Below are 17,500 nucleotides of genomic sequence, written 5' to 3'. Positions count from 1 at the left end.
CGCCATCGCTGACGAAGACAGAAGAGAGATGAGAATTACTGTCTGTTCACTTATTAAAACTAACATACAGCAAAGGAAATAACCTCTATGGGGTGACAATAAGCAATACAATCTGTGTGTGTGTGTGTGTGTGTGTGTGTGTGTGTGTGTGTGTGTGTGTGTGTGTGTGTGTGTGTGTGACTGTGTGTGTGTGTGACTGTGTGTGTGTGTGTGTGTGTGTGTGTGTGTGTGTGTGTGTGTGTGTGTGTGTGAGTGTGTGCGCGTGTGCGTGTGAGTGTGTGTGTGTGTGTGTGTGTGTGTGTGTGTGTGTGTGTGTGTGTGTGCGTGTGTGTGTGTGTGTAAGACAACAAGAGGTGGATTAATGGAGACCAGTTAACCTCAAAAGCAGAAGTAATTAACAAATTTGGAGCAGTGAGACCAGGTGGGTACACGAGCGATACAGGCGAAGTGATACACACTCACACACATACTCACACACAAAGAAAGAAAGAAAGAAAGAAAGAAAGAAAGAAAGAAAGAAAGAAAGAAAGAAAGAAAGAAAGAAAGAAAGAAACACACAGATAACACACACAGGTAACAAACACAGATAACAAACACAGGTAACACACACAGTTATGACACACAGGTAACAAACACAGATAACACACAGTTATAACACACAGGTAACACACAGATAACACACAAGTAATACACACAGACAACACACAGGTATGACACACAGGTAACAAACACAGATACACACAGTTATGACACACAGGTAACACACACAGTTATGACACACAGGTAACAAACACAGATAACACACAGTTATGACACACAGGTAACACACAGATAACACACAGGTATGACACACAGGTAACACACAGATAACACACAAGTAACACACAGATAACACACAAGTAACACATACAGACAACACACAGGTATGACACACAGGTAACAAACACAGATAACACACACAGGTAACACACACAGGTAACAAACACAGTTATGACACACAGGTAACAAACACAGATAACACACAGTTATGACACACAGGTAACACACACAGGTATGACACACAGGTAACACACAGATAACACACAGGTATGACACACAGGTAACAAACACAGGTAACACACAGGTATGACACACAGGTAACACACAGATAACACACAGTTATGACACACAGGTAACACACAGATAACACACAGTTATGACACACAGGTAACAAACACAGATAACACACAGTTATGACACACAGGTAACACACACAGGTATGACACACAGGTAACACACAGATAACACACAGGTATGACACACAGGTAACAAACACAGGTAACACACAGGTATGACACACAGGTAACAAACACAGATAACACACACAGGTAACACACAGATAACACACAGGTATGACACACAGGTAACAAACACAGATAACACACACAGGTAACACACAGATAACACACAGGTATGACACACAGGTAACACACAGATAACACACAGGTATGACACACAGGTAACAAACACAGGTAACACACAGGTATGACACACAGGTAACACACACAGGTATGACACACAGGTAACACACAGATAACACACAGTTATGACACACAGGTAACAAACACAGATAACACACAGTTATGACACACAGGTAACACACAGATAACACACAGGTATGACACACAGGTAACAAACACAGGTAACACACAGGTATGACACACAGGTAACACACACAGGTATGACACACAGGTAACACACAGATAACACACAGTTATGACACACAGGTAACAAACACAGATAACACACACAGGTAACACACAGATAACACACAGGTATGACACACAGGTAACACACAGATAACACACAGGTATGACACACAGGTAACAAACACAGGTAACACACAGGTATGACACACAGGTAACACACACAGGTATGACACACAGGTAACACACAGATAACACACAGTTATGACACACAGGTAACAAACACAGATAACACACAGTTATGACACACAGGTAACACACACAGGTATGACACACAGGTAACACACAGATAACACACAGGTATGACACACAGGTAACAAACACAGGTAACACACAGGTATGACACACAGGTAACACACACAGGTATGACACACAGGTAACACACAGATAACACACAGTTATGACACACAGGTAACAAACACAGATAACACACACAGGTAACACACAGATAACACACAGGTATGACACACAGGTAACACACACAGGTATGACACACAGGTAACAAACACAGGTAACACACAGGTATGACACACAGGTAACAAACACAGATAACACACACAGGTAACACACAGATAACACACAGGTATAACACACAGGTAACACACAGAGGTAACATACAGATAACACACAGGTAACAATCACAGCCGGGGCCATGGCTGTGGGCGTGGTCAGAGGCGGAGCTGTTTGTGTATAATGAAGGCTCAGAGCAGTGTTAAAGGCCTCATCGAGCTCATTGAGCTGCAGATCACACACCAGCTCTGGGCTCGCGGCTCGTCTGGGTTCCCACATCGCTCTCTGTGTCTGTGGGTGAGGGAGCGCGACCCGGGGGAGGAGCCAAAGGAGCCACAACACAAACTCAATTAGCACCAGGCTCGGCTCTCTGTGCCTGAGACACAAGTGTGCGTCTTCAAATGTCAGCTGTAATTAACTCTCTCCCAATACGCTCTGAGCATAACAAGATCTTAGCAAATGCGGGGAGAGAGCAAGAGAGAGCAGAGAGAGCGAGCGTGAGCTAGCGAGAGGCGGGCGCGAGCGCGCGAGAAAGAGGGCAGCGCGAGAGAGGAGGCGAGAGAGAGAAGGGAGAGAGAGAGAGAGAGAGAGAGAGAGAGAGAAGAGAGAAGAGCGATAGATATAGAAGGCTTAGCTGTATAGATAGAGCAGACGAGATATAGAGAAAGTAGAGAGGCGGAGAAGAATAGAAGAGAAATAGAGAGAAGAGAAAGAGAGAGAGGGAAAGAGAGGAGGAGGAAAAAAGCTAGAGAGAAATGAGATAGATAGCGGAAGAGAGAGAGAAAGAGGAGAGAGTAGATGAAAGAGAGTAGGGAAAAAGAGAAAAAAAAAAAAAGAAAAAAAAGAACAAAAGAGGGAGAAAGAGAGAGAGAAAAAAAAAGAGGGAGAGAGAAAAGGAGAGAGAAAGAAAGCAGAGAAGAGAGAAGCGAGAAAGAAAGAGAAGATAGAGATTTATATAATATCTCTCTCTGTCTTCTATATCGACGCTCGATCTACACTATATCTTTCACACTCTCCCCCCCCTCAGTCCCTCCCCCCTCTCTCTCCCTCTCTCTCCCTCCCTCTCTCTCTCTCTCTCTCTCACTCCCTCCCCCCTTTCTCCCTCCCATTTCCAGACCGATGTGGATTCACAGCTACGTTAACACCACTGCCGGAGATTTCAGCTAATTAAAGCCTTCTCTGTTTTGTTTGTGCGAACGGTGGGACAAAGACGAAGGAGTGACAAGAACGAGGGAAAGGAAGCGAGAGAACATTTCTCAGAGGAAAATAAAAACAAAATGAACCCCCAGACCAATCTGACACACCACCTCGGCTGGAAACACACAGGACAAATTCTCTACTAGTTTGTTTGTTTTTTCCAAATTTTGTCTCGGTTTCAACTTTCGTTGGTCTTTAAAGCTAAAGTCTTTAGTCTTTCTGTTTGTGCACAAAACAAACACCTGCACAAATAAACAGCTCTAAATATCTTTAAGACCCCGACAATAACACACCAATCCCAGGCCTGGTTTGTGCCCATGTTTGAATATTCTTGATTTTCATTGGCTGTGATGTCAGAGTGAGGAAGTGCCACACCCGACTTCTTCATCTTAGATCTTTCTCTACAAACAAAAGCGATTTGCAATCGGATTCTTTTATCGTGAATGTGTTGAAACTGAGCAGCACACACACACCGAAACTCAACAGAACACACACCACACACACACACACACACCTGTGTTACACATCAGTCTCACACACACTAGGAGCTTCTGCATCTGATTCACAGGACAGAAGAGCAGAAACGTACGTCAAGGAGAGGATGATAGCTCGCGGTTCTTATACAGTAAGTCACAAGTGTATGTACACACACACACACACACACACACACACACACACACACACACACACACACACACACACACACATACAAACACTCATAACCCCTCTCCTGGGCCTCGGCCTCGACCCTCATGCATAAAACATTCAGCCTGCAGAAGTCCACTTTTCTGCTGCCATTATTAATCTCTCTGCCTCTGTTTCACACACACACACACACACACACACACACACACACACACACACACACACACACACACACACACACACACACACACACACACACACACACACACACCAGTTTCAGGTTTGATGGAGACTCTGGAGATGGCAGCCCCTAAATGCTGTTTTAGACTCTTCATTACCATTCATGTCACACTCTCACACACACACACACACACACACACATACACACACACACACACACACACACACACACACACACACACACACACACACACAATGTAAATACAGTACTGTATAATGTGGAGGAAGAAGTTAAAGGAGCAAGAAAAGACATAAAGAAAAATAAATAAACATTTAGTGGAGGAATGACTTTCCCATAAAAAGTCTGAACTCACATTCACTTCTATTATTTTCTACAAAAATACCTGTGTGTAAAAAAAATAAAAAAATAAGAAAACCTAATAAACAAACAAACAAACAAATACATATATATATATATCTTATATGAAAGTAGCAATTATCCAATTAAAATCATGTATGTAGATCAATAAATAGACAGACAGACAGACAGACAGACAGACAGACAGATAGATAGATAGATAGATAGATAGATAGATAGATAGATAGATAGATAGATAGATAGATAGATAGATAGATAGATAGATAAAAAAAGTGTGTCAATGTAAAACTCATATTCATCAGACTTCTTTCATAACAAGAGCTAAAACTTACAGTGTGCATGTGTGTATGTGTGTCTGTATGTGTGTGTGTTTGTGTGTGTATTTGTGTGTATGTGTGTGTGTGTTTGTATGTGTGTGTGTGTATGTGTGTACTGTATGTGTGTGTATTTGTGTGTATGTTTGTGTGTTTGTGTGTGTGTGTTTGTTTGTACTGTATGTGTGTTTGTTTGTGTTTATGTGTGTGTGTTTGTGTGTGTGTTTGTGTGTGTGTATGTGTTTGTGTTTGTGTGTATGTGTTTGTGTGTATGTGTATGTGTGTGTGTGTGTGTGTGTGTGTATATATATTTTCGTGCTCTTCATTTCCAGCAGTGTGTTTTCACACATTCACTCATGAGGTTTCCCTGTTTGTGTTCTCACTATTTCCGGATCTTCCTTCTGTGTGTTGTTACTGAAGTGTTTCTCTGAGGCTGCTGTGTGTCCCAGGGTCCTAAATACACTTAGGTACTGATTGATTTGACAATGCTGGAGCGCTATATGTTAAATAAAGTGAGACAGATGTATGCCATTAATACTGTCAGGCTGGGACATGGGAACCTCAATAACACACACACACACACACACACACACACACACACACACACACACACACACACACACACACACACACACACACACACACACACACAAGCTGAATGCATGCTCTTTGAATATAAATCAGGTCAGTCCATACACTCTATAGTATTTCTCATGCAGCTGCTATAATAAAAACAAAACAGTTACAAAAAGCTTTTTATTAGCTTCTAAAACTATCAAATATTATATCTTTATTTTATATATAGCTAATATTTATTTTATTTAAAAAAAAACTTGACGGCTTGTCTTATAAGACTTAAAAAAAAGAAATCAAAAATATGTTTGATTACACTTTTCTAACCCGATAATTCTAATTATTTGGAAAAAAATAATAATAATTAAAAAAAAAAAACATTTTTCATTAAAATGCCTAGAAATAAATACATCATTTTTTAAATATCATTTTAAGTACTTTTAATTGAACTTGTTTTTATTTTCATTTAATTTAATGATAAATATTTCTTTTTATAAAGACTTTTAAGAGCATTTTAAGCTTGAAAAAAAAAAAGAAAATCAAAAATATGTTTAATTACAGTTTTCTAACCTGATAAAAAAAGATTCATTAAAATGCCTAGAAATAAATACATACATTTTCTTTATATAATTTTAAGTACTTTTGATTAAACTTTTCTTTTTAATTTAATGTAATTCATTTAAATTATTTGTATTTTATTTTATTATTTTATTTAATTATTACAAACCTTTCCAGAGTATTATCTTAAATTTCATCATGTTAAAGACTTTACAACGGATCACAAAAATATCCACGAGTTCAAATAGTAAAAGCTTTTTTTTTTTTTCCTGGCTTCCTTTGGTGGTTGCATGAGCAGAGAGCAACACACATTAAGCATTCAGACCGGAGAGAGAACGGCATCATGGGAGAGCCAACTAATTAACACCTTATTGAAACGAGGCCATTTTCACACAAAGGAGAAGATAAACGAGTGTTTTTATTCTATTTTCACTGTCATGTAAATATTTCTAAGCGTCGACTTATAACTACAGTATTTAATATTTAGTTAAAGAGAGAGAACAAAAAAGAGTCGCTGTGATTAATTAAACATAATAACAGAATAAACTGTTTTTTTTTTTTTTTTTTACGGATTTCTCCGTATTTTTGTAGACATCCTTTCATTATTTATGATAACGTCCTTGCAGAGCGAGAGAGAAACGGTAGGAGGGAGAGAAAGGAAGGGGGGGATAGAGAGAGGGAGGACCTGGTTTTTCTTCCTCCACACTAACCCTGAGACCCTCATCACGTCCTGCTGTAATTACAGGTTCAGGAAATAAGGAGACAACTGAAACGGCTGGAGGATAAAAAGAAGTGACTCAATAAAGTACAAATTAACTCATTAGGTGGTAATTTACATAAAGTACTGGGTTTTATTTTCTGTTCACGTTAAGACATAATCAATATTTCTGCAAAAAAAATCTGATTTGTGGGCGGGGCTACACACATGCTAGTGACGTCACCAAAGAAGCCTTGGAGCGGTCACGTTCCAGATGAGCGGACGGTAGCACGTTTAGCTCACTAGAATACTGAATGGCATAAAAACTGAAAGGTAAGGAATACTGAAGCTTACAGAATACAGACGTGAGCAGAAGGATGAAGTGTACAATATATAAAGGGTACTGAAAGGAACGTGTACTGAATCCTGAAGTGTACAGTATATGTAAGTGTACAGTAGATGAATGTGTATGTACAGTACATTATATGAAAGTGTGCAGTATATAAACATGTACTGAATGCTGAATGTACAGTATATACACATGTACTGAATACTGAACTGTACAGTATATAAACATGTACTGAATACTGAACTGTACAGTATAAACATGTACTGAATACTGAGTGTACAGTATATAAACATGTACTGAATACTGAAGTGTACAGTATATAAACATGTACTGAATACTGAAGTGTACAGTATATAAACATGTACTGAATACTGAAGTGTACAGTATATAAACATGTACTGAATACCAAAGTGTACAGTATATAAACATGTACTGAATACTGAAGTGTACAGTATATAAACATGTACTGAATACTGAAGTGTACAGTATATAAACAAGTACTAAATACTGAAGTGTACAGTATATAAACATGTACTGAATACTGAAGTGTACAGTATATAAACATGTACTGAATACCAAAGTGTACAGTATATAAACATGTACTGAATACTGAATGTACAGTATATAAACATGTACTGAATACTGAAGTGTACAGTATATAAACATGTACTGAATACTGAATGTACAGTATATAAACATGTACTGAATACTGAAGTGTACAGTATATAAACATGTACTGAATACTGAATGTACAGTATATAAACATGTACTGAATACTGAAGTGTACAGTATATAAACATGTACTGAATACTGAATGTACAGTATATAAACATGTACTGAATACTGAAGTGTACAGTATATAAACATGTACTGAATACTGAAGTGTACAGTATATAAACATGTACTGAATGCTGAAGTGTACAGTATATAAACATGTACTGAATACTGAAGTGTACAGTATATAAACATGTACTGAATACTGAATGTACAGTATATAAACATGTACTGAATACTGAAGTGTACAGTATATAAACATGTACTGAATACTGAAGTGTACAGTATATAAACATGTACTGAAGTGTACAGTATATAAACATGTACTGAATACTGAATGTACAGTATATAAACATGTACTGAATACTGAAGTGTACAGTATATAAACATGTACTGAATACCAAAGTGTACAGTATATAAACATGTACTGAATACTGAATGTACAGTATATAAACATGTACTGAATACTGAATGTACAGTATATAAACATGTACTGAATACTGAAGTGTACAGTATATAAACATGTACTGAATGCTGAAGTGTACAGTATATAAACATGTACTGAATACTGAATGTACAGTATATAAACATGTACTGAATACTGAAGTGTACAGTATATAAACATGTACTGAAGTGTACAGTATATAAACATGTACTGAATGCTGAAGTGTACAGTATATAAACATGTACTGAATACTGAATGTACAGTATATAAACATGTACTGAATACCAAAGTGTACAGTATATAAACATGTACTGAATATTGAAGTGTACAGTATATAAACATGTACTGAATACCGAAGTGTACAGTATATAAACATGTACTGAAGTGTACAGTATATAAACATGTACTGAAGTGTACAGTATATAAACATGTACTAAATGCTGAAGTGTACAGTATATAAACATGTACTGAATACTGAATGTACAGTATATAAACATGTACTGAATGCTGAAGTGTACAGTATATAAACATGTACTGAATACTGAATGTACAGTATATAAACATGTACTGAATACCAGTGTACAGTATATAAACATGTACTGAATACTGAAGTGTACAGTATATAAACATGTACTGAAGTGTACAGTATATAAACATGTACTGAATGCTGAAGTGTACAGTATATAAACATGTACTGAATACTGAATGTACAGTATATAAACATGTACTGAATACCAAAGTGTACAGTATATAAACATGTACTGAATGCTGAATGTACAGTATATAAACATGTACTGAATGCTGAATGTACAGTATATAAACATGTACTGAATACCGAAGTGTACAGTATATAAACATGTACTGAATATTGAAGTGTACAGTATATAAACATGTACTGAATACTGAAGTGTACAGTATATAAACATGTACTGAATGCTGAATGTACAGTATATAAACATGTACTGAATACTGAATGTACAGTATATAAACATGTACTGAATACCGAAGTGTACAGTATATAAACATGTACTGAATACTGAAGTGTACAGTATATAAACATGTACTGAATACTGAAGTGTACAGTATATAAACATGTACTGAATACTGAATGTACAGTATATAAACATGTACTGAATGCTGAATGTACAGTATAGAAACATGTACTGAATGCTGAATGTACAGTATATAAACATGTACTGAATGCTGAAGTGTACAGTATATAAACATGTACTGAATACTGAATGTACAGTATATAAACATGTACTGAATACCAAAGTGTACAGTATATAAACATGTACTGAATACTGAAGTGTACAGTATATAAACATGTACTGAATGCTGAATGTACAGTATATAAACATGTACTGAATGCTGAAGTGTACAGTATATAAACATGTACTGAATACTGAATGTACAGTATATAAACATGTACTGAATACTGAAGTGTACAGTATATAAACATGTACTGAATACCAAAGTGTACAGTATATAAACATGTACTGAATACCAAAGTGTACAGTATATAAACATGTACTGAATACTGAATGTACAGTATATAAACATGTACTGAAGTGTACAGTATATAAACATGTACTGAATACTGAAGTGTACAGTATATAAACATGTACTGAATACTGAAGTGTACAGTATATAAACATGTACTGAATACTGAAGTGTACAGTATATAAACATGTACTGAATACCAAAGTGTACAGTATATAAACATGTACTGAATACTGAAGTGTACAGTATATAAACATGTACTGAATACTGAATGTACAGTATATAAACATGTACTGAATACTGAATGTACAGTATATAAACATGTACTGAATACTGAAGTGTACAGTATATAAACATGTACTGAATACTGAAGTGTACAGTATATAAACATGTACTGAATACCAAAGTGTACAGTATATAAACATGTACTGAATACCAAAGTGTACAGTATATAAACATGTACTGAATACTGAATGTACAGTATATAAACATGTACTGAATGCTGAATGTACAGTATATAAACATGTACTGAATACTGAAGTGTACAGTATATAAACATGTACTGAATACTGAAGTGTACAGTATATAAACATGTACTGAATACCAAAGTGTACAGTATATAAACATGTACTGAATACCAAAGTGTACAGTATATAAACATGTACTGAATACTGAATGTACAGTATATAAACATGTACTGAATACTGAAGTGTACAGTATATAAACATGTACTGAATACTGAAGTGTACAGTATATAAACATGTACTGAATACTGAATGTACAGTATATAAACATGTACTGAATGCTGAAGTGTACAGTATATAAACATGTACTGAATACTGAATGTACAGTATATAAACATGTACTGAATACTGAAGTGTACAGTATATAAACATGTACTGAATACTGAAGTGTACAGTATATAAACATGTACTGAATGCTGAAGTGTACAGTATATATAGATGTACTGAATACTGAATGTACAGTATATAAACATGTACTGAATACTGAAGTGTACAGTATATAAACATGTACTGAATACCAAAGTGTACAGTATATAAACATGTACTGAATACTGAAGTGTACAGTATATAAACATGTACTGAATACTGAATGTACAGTATATAAACATGTACTGAATACTGAAGTGTACAGTATATAAACATGTACTGAATACCGAAGTGTACAGTATATAAACATGTACTGAATACTGAGTGTACAGTATATAAACATGTACTGAATACTGAAGTGTACAGTATATAAACATGTACTGAATACTGAAGTGTACAGTATATAAACATGTACTGAATGCTGAAGTGTACAGTATATATAGATGTACTGAATACTGAATGTACAGTATATAAACATGTACTGAATACTGAAGTGTACAGTATATAAACATGTACTGAATACTGAAGTGTACAGTATATAAACATGTACTGAATACTGAAGTGTACAGTATATAAACATGTACTGAATACCGAAGTGTACAGTATATAAACATGTACTGAATACTGAAGTGTACAGTATATAAACATGTACTGAATACTGAAGTGTACAGTATATAAACATGTACTGAATACCGAAGTGTACAGTATATAAACATGTACTGAATACCGAAGTGTACAGTATATAAACATGTACTGAATACTGAAGTGTACAGTATATAAACATGTACTGAATACTGAAGTGTACAGTATATAAACATGTACTGAATACCAAAGTGTACAGTATATAAACATGTACTGAATACTGAGTGTACAGTATATAAACATGTACTGAATACTGAAGTGTACAGTATATAAACATGTACTGAATGCTGAATGTACAGTATATAAACATGTACTGAATACCAAAGTGTACAGTATATAAACATGTACTGAATACTGAAGTGTACAGTATATAAACATGTACTGAATACTGAAGTGTACAGTATATAAACATGTACTGAATGCTGAAGTGTACAGTATATATAGATGTACTGAATACTGAATGTACAGTATATAAACATGTACTGAATACTGAAGTGTACAGTATATAAACATGTACTGAATACCAAAGTGTACAGTATATAAACATGTACTGAATACTGAAGTGTACAGTATATAAACATGTACTGAATACTGAATGTACAGTATATAAACATGTACTGAATACCAAAGTGTACAGTATATAAACATGTACTGAATACTGAATGTACAGTATATAAAGGTGTTTGTCCTGATGTAAAAACTGAAAGTGGTTGGATGGTGTAGCGATTCTGCAGGGTTGCCAGCGCAGGTCCCCCATGATTTATTGAACACCGCCTTGATTCTTTCATAAAAAGAAAACTCACAAGTTTGTTGTGTGTCTGAACAATCCATCTAGATCTCTACATGCTTCATTCAGTTTTTATTTCCCCCACTGCAGCGCGAATCGCTGATTTCTGTGATCCCGCATCTGAGAAACAGCTTAACAAATGGTCCCCATGCGTTCCTCTTTTCTCCAGACTGTCAAATATTGAAAGTGCAGGAGACAGCTGGAAGCGAGTCACTATTTAAATTCAAATGGAAGAGTCATTACTTTCTCTCGTTCCCACTCGGTTTGTCAGCTCGCAAAATGAAAGACTCGAATCTCACGGGCAGCCAAAACACTTCTGAATAACAAAGCAGACGGACATTTGGCATCACAATTCTCCATAGCAAAATTACTTCCCCCTCATTAGCGCTCCATTGGTGAGATCTATTCATAAACACACACACACACACACACACACACACACACACACACTTTGTGTAAAACTCTAGTATATGCTTTTGTGCCGTACCTCCTGGACGATGTGACGTCATTTTTTTTTTCTTCTTTTAGACAAAATGACACTAGGAGCAGCTCTGGGAACATAAACCGTAGGACTAGAGTGTGTACTGTACGTGTACTGTATGTGAAGCTTCTCCTTACTCTAACGTCAGCATTACAACAGCTTTATAACCCCATAAAGCCGTCCGTGTCTTTTTTATATTTTATATATATATATATAAATATACACTCACAAGCCGCTCATTCGCACTAATATTAGGAGCAATACTAAATAAACTCACCTATACACAAAGTATTCCAACCTGCCATAGAACTTGTACTGGAAAACAGTTATTATTAACAGATCCTCCAATATAAATATATAATAAGGTGTGATGTGATAATACACATCTACTATGAACGCACGGGTGGTATGTGATCGGTCAAGCGGGGGATTGTGTGGTGTTGCTGCCCCCCCCCATTAACATTAGCACACTGCTGCTGCACATTCACTTCCAGGCATTCACACCCTTAACCATCTGCCACCGGGACGAGCCGCGTGGGGCCGTAGCCAACGGCACTGGACCAAACGGGCTCAGTCGGAGGAGACGGGACGGTGTGGGGTTTTCTTAAACACTGTTCACTGCTTTGTTTCCGGTTTATAAAGCTTAAAGATATATTTTTAAATTTCCAAACTTATCGTTAACAAACGGACCGATGACGATGCGATTTATCTAACACCAAGCCTCACGTGCCTGGAAGCAAAAAATCTGATTGGTTGACAAGGCATAAATAAATAAATAAATAAATAAATAAATAAATATTTACAGTAAAAATAAAAAATAGAATTAACTGTAAAAGCAAAGGGAGAAATATATCGACAAAAGATGATAAAAATTAGATTAATTTATTCATTGTCTACCGTTTATCCGAACTTCTCGGGTCACGGGGAGCCTGTGCCTATCTCAGGCGTCATCGGGCATCGAGGCAGGATACACCCTGGACGGAGTGCCAACCCATCGCAGTGCACACACACACTCTCATTCACTCACACACTCACACACTACGGACAATTTTCCAGAGATGCCAATCAACCTACCATGCATGTCTTTGGACCGGGGGAGGAAACCGGAGTACCCGGAGGAAACCCCCGAGGCACGGGGAGAACATGCAAACTCCATACACACAAGGCGGAGGCGGGAATCGAACCCCCGACCCTGGAGGTGTGAGGCGAACGTGCTAACCACTAAGCCACCGTGCTCCTAACTCATAGATTCTAAATTCTTAATTATATACCGTGTAAAATCTCGCATGTAAAAAGTATTAAAATCTCGGCATACAAACTGATTTGTTCTTAAGGCAAAATGTTTTATTGCGAGCCCCTAACCCTGGAGGTGTGAGGAGAACCTGCTTAGAACAAACATATTTAGAAATATATCGACAAAAGGTGCTAAAATTTAGATTTATATAAAATGAAATATGTATAAAAACATACATGTTGTATTAAATTATGTATTTACATATTAAATAATAAAATATATTGCTATGTTTATAGTCGTGGCCAAATGGTTAGAGAGTCTGACTCGTAACCCTAAGGTTGTGGGTTCGAGTCTCGGGCCGGCAATACAGCGACTGAGGTGCCCTTGAGCAAGGCACCGAACCCCCCAACTGCTCCCCGGGCGCCGCAGCATAAATGGCTGCCCACTGCTCCGGGTGTGTGTTCACGGTGTGTGTTCACGGTGTGTGTGTGTTCACTGCTGTGTGTGTGTGTGTGTGTGTGTGTGTGTGTGTGTGTTCACTGCTGTGTGTGTGTGTGTCTGTGTGTGTGTGTGTGTGTGTTCACTGCTGTGTGTGTGTTCACTGCTGTGTGTGTGTGTGTTCACTTGTGTGTGTGTGTGTGTTTGTGTTCACTGCTGTGTGTGTGTTCACTGTGTGTGTGTTTGTGCGTGTGTGTGTGTGTGTTTGTGTGTGTGTGTGTTCACTGCTGTGTGTGCTCACTGTGTGTGTGTTTGTGCGTGTGTGTGTGTGTGTGTTTGTGTTCACTGCTGTGTGTGTGTGTTCACTGCGTGTGTGTGTGTGTGTGTGTGTTTGTGTTCACTGCTGTGTGTGTGTGTCTGTGTGTGTGTGTGTGTGTGTGTGTATGTGTGTGTGTGTGTTCACTGCTGTGTGTGTGTGTCTGTGTGTGTGTGTGTGTGTGTGTGTGTGTGTGTGTGTGTGTGTGTGTTCACTGCTGTGTGTGTGTCTGTGTGTGTGTGTGTGTGTGTGTGTGTGTGTGTGTGTGTGTGTTCACTGCTGTGTGTGTGCACTTTGGATGGGTTAAACACAGAGAACGAGTTCTGAGTCCGGGTCACTGTACGTAGCCGTATGTCACGTCACGTCACGCAGACACTTGCTCGTTATCCGAGTCCCAATCAGACAAATGCAGGTGAGGATCTTCTGTAAGTTCACAATGTGACCTCAGACCTCAGTGACTCACTGCTTTGATTATTTATATATAAACTGCTGATTTTCACACCCAACAATCTGGACATAAAAACGTCCAGTGAGCAGCAGCTCTGAAGGTGAAAACATCTCAACACCTCGCTGACGAATGAGAGAACGTTTCTGACCGCTCTGAGCCGAGACGACGGCTACGGTGACTCGAGTCATCACTCTGTAAACACCTAACAAAATACAACAAATACAGGTGGGATACAGAACCTGAGTCTACAATGGACATAGGATCACCTGAACTGGCAGTTAGGAACAAACACACACACACACACACACACACACACACACACACACACCAAAACACAAAAACAAAAAAACACACAAGACAAACAAAAACACACACACACACAAACACACACACACACACACACACCACACACACACCACACACAAAACAAACACACACACACACACACAACACACACACACACACACACACACACACACACAACCCAAAACACACACACACACACACACACACACACACACACACACACACACACACACACACACACACACACACACACACACACACACACACACACACACACACACACACACACACACAAACAGATGCACTTACACACTATCTCAGCTTATCACATCCTCTCTTCATTCCCATTCTCTTTTCTCTCACACATATACAACTCACACACACACACACACACACACACACACACACACACACACACACACACACACACACACACACACACACACACACACACACACTCCATGGTCTGCCCCGTCAGCTGAAATGACAGCATTAATGAGCTTCTTCTCTGTTCCTCTCAGCCCGAGCCAACTGGCACACACCCGAGGGAATTCTTCACGCTGAATTGCGGTCATTAATCACAATCTAGGACAACGTGGTGCCATCGTGTGTGTGTGTGTGTGTGTGTGTGTGTGTGTGTGTGTGTGTGTGTGTGTGTGGGACTACCAGAGACCCCAGAGATCACCAGGAGACGGGCCAAACTGTGAGAAAATGAGAGAAAGACAGGAGCGGAGGGAATGACAGCAGGAAGCCTGAATGACAAAAACCCACCCGGAGCACTGAGATCTCACCATAACCACACAACACACACACACACACACAATCCACACCCTTTCTGTGTGTGTGTGTGTGTGTGTGTGTGTGTGTGTGTGTGTGTGTGTGTGTGTGTGCATGCATAACACTACTGACCCTATATCCAGTTCCATCCAGTTACACATGGAGTCCATATGCATATACTAAACACACACACACACACACACACACACACACACACACACACACACACAGATACCCCACACCCCACAACAGAAAACTACCCCCAGCCACACATACACCCACAAAAATGAAACAAAAAACACACACAAACACTAAACACACACACACACACACACACAACACACACCACACACACACACACACAACACAGATACCCCCAAACAGAAAAACTACCCCCAGCCACACATACACCCACACAAATGTAAACAACACACACAACACACACACAACACACACACAGATACCCCCACACCCCCACACAGAAAACTACCCCCAGCCACACATACACCCACACAAATGTAAACAAACACACACACACACACACACACACACACACACACACACACACACACACACACACAGAGATACCCCCACACTCACACAGAAAACTACCCCCAGCCACACATCCACACAAATGTAAACAAACACACACACACACACACACACACACACACACACACACACACACACACACACACACACACACAGATACCCCCACCCCCACACAGAAAACTACCCCCAGCCACACATACACCCACAAAAATGTAAACAAACAAACACACACACACACACACACACACACACACACACACACACACACACAGATACCCCCACCCCCACACAGAAAACTACCCCCAGCCACACATACACCCACAAAAATGTAAACAAACACACACACACACACAAACAGATACCCCCACCCCACACAGAAAACTACCCCCAGCCACACATACACACACAAAACAAACACACACACAAACACACACACACACACACACACACACACACACACACACACACAGATACCCCCACACAGAAAACTACCCCCAGCCACACATACACCCACACAAATGTAAACACACACACACACACACACACACACACACACAGATACCCCCACCCCCACACAGAAAACTACCCCCAGCCACACATACACCCACACAAATGTAAACAAACACACACACACACACACACACACACACACACACACACACACACACACACACACACACACACACACACACACACACACCACACACACACACAACACACACACACAGAGATACCACCCCAAACACTACACACAAGAAAA

General features: G+C 38.7%; 1 protein-coding gene across 1 annotated transcript in view; it reads right to left on the bottom strand.

The window, feature by feature from the left end:
* The window catches only part of igdcc3 (immunoglobulin superfamily, DCC subclass, member 3), an 84,133-nt gene that overhangs the window by 21,004 nt on the left and 45,629 nt on the right, over positions 1–17,500 (bottom strand). The window contains exon 3 of the mRNA XM_047818737.1: positions 1–8. This exon is cut by the window's left edge and continues 137 nt beyond it. Coding sequence (XP_047674693.1) covers positions 1–8 — 8 coding nt within the window. The remainder of the gene's footprint in view (positions 9–17,500) is intronic.

Source organism: Tachysurus fulvidraco, chromosome 1, assembly GCF_022655615.1.
Source record: "Tachysurus fulvidraco isolate hzauxx_2018 chromosome 1, HZAU_PFXX_2.0, whole genome shotgun sequence".
Taxonomy (NCBI): Eukaryota; Metazoa; Chordata; class Actinopteri; order Siluriformes; family Bagridae; genus Tachysurus; species Tachysurus fulvidraco.
The sequence above is the reverse complement of the archived record's forward strand: the minus strand, read 5'-3'. Positions and strand labels throughout refer to the sequence as shown.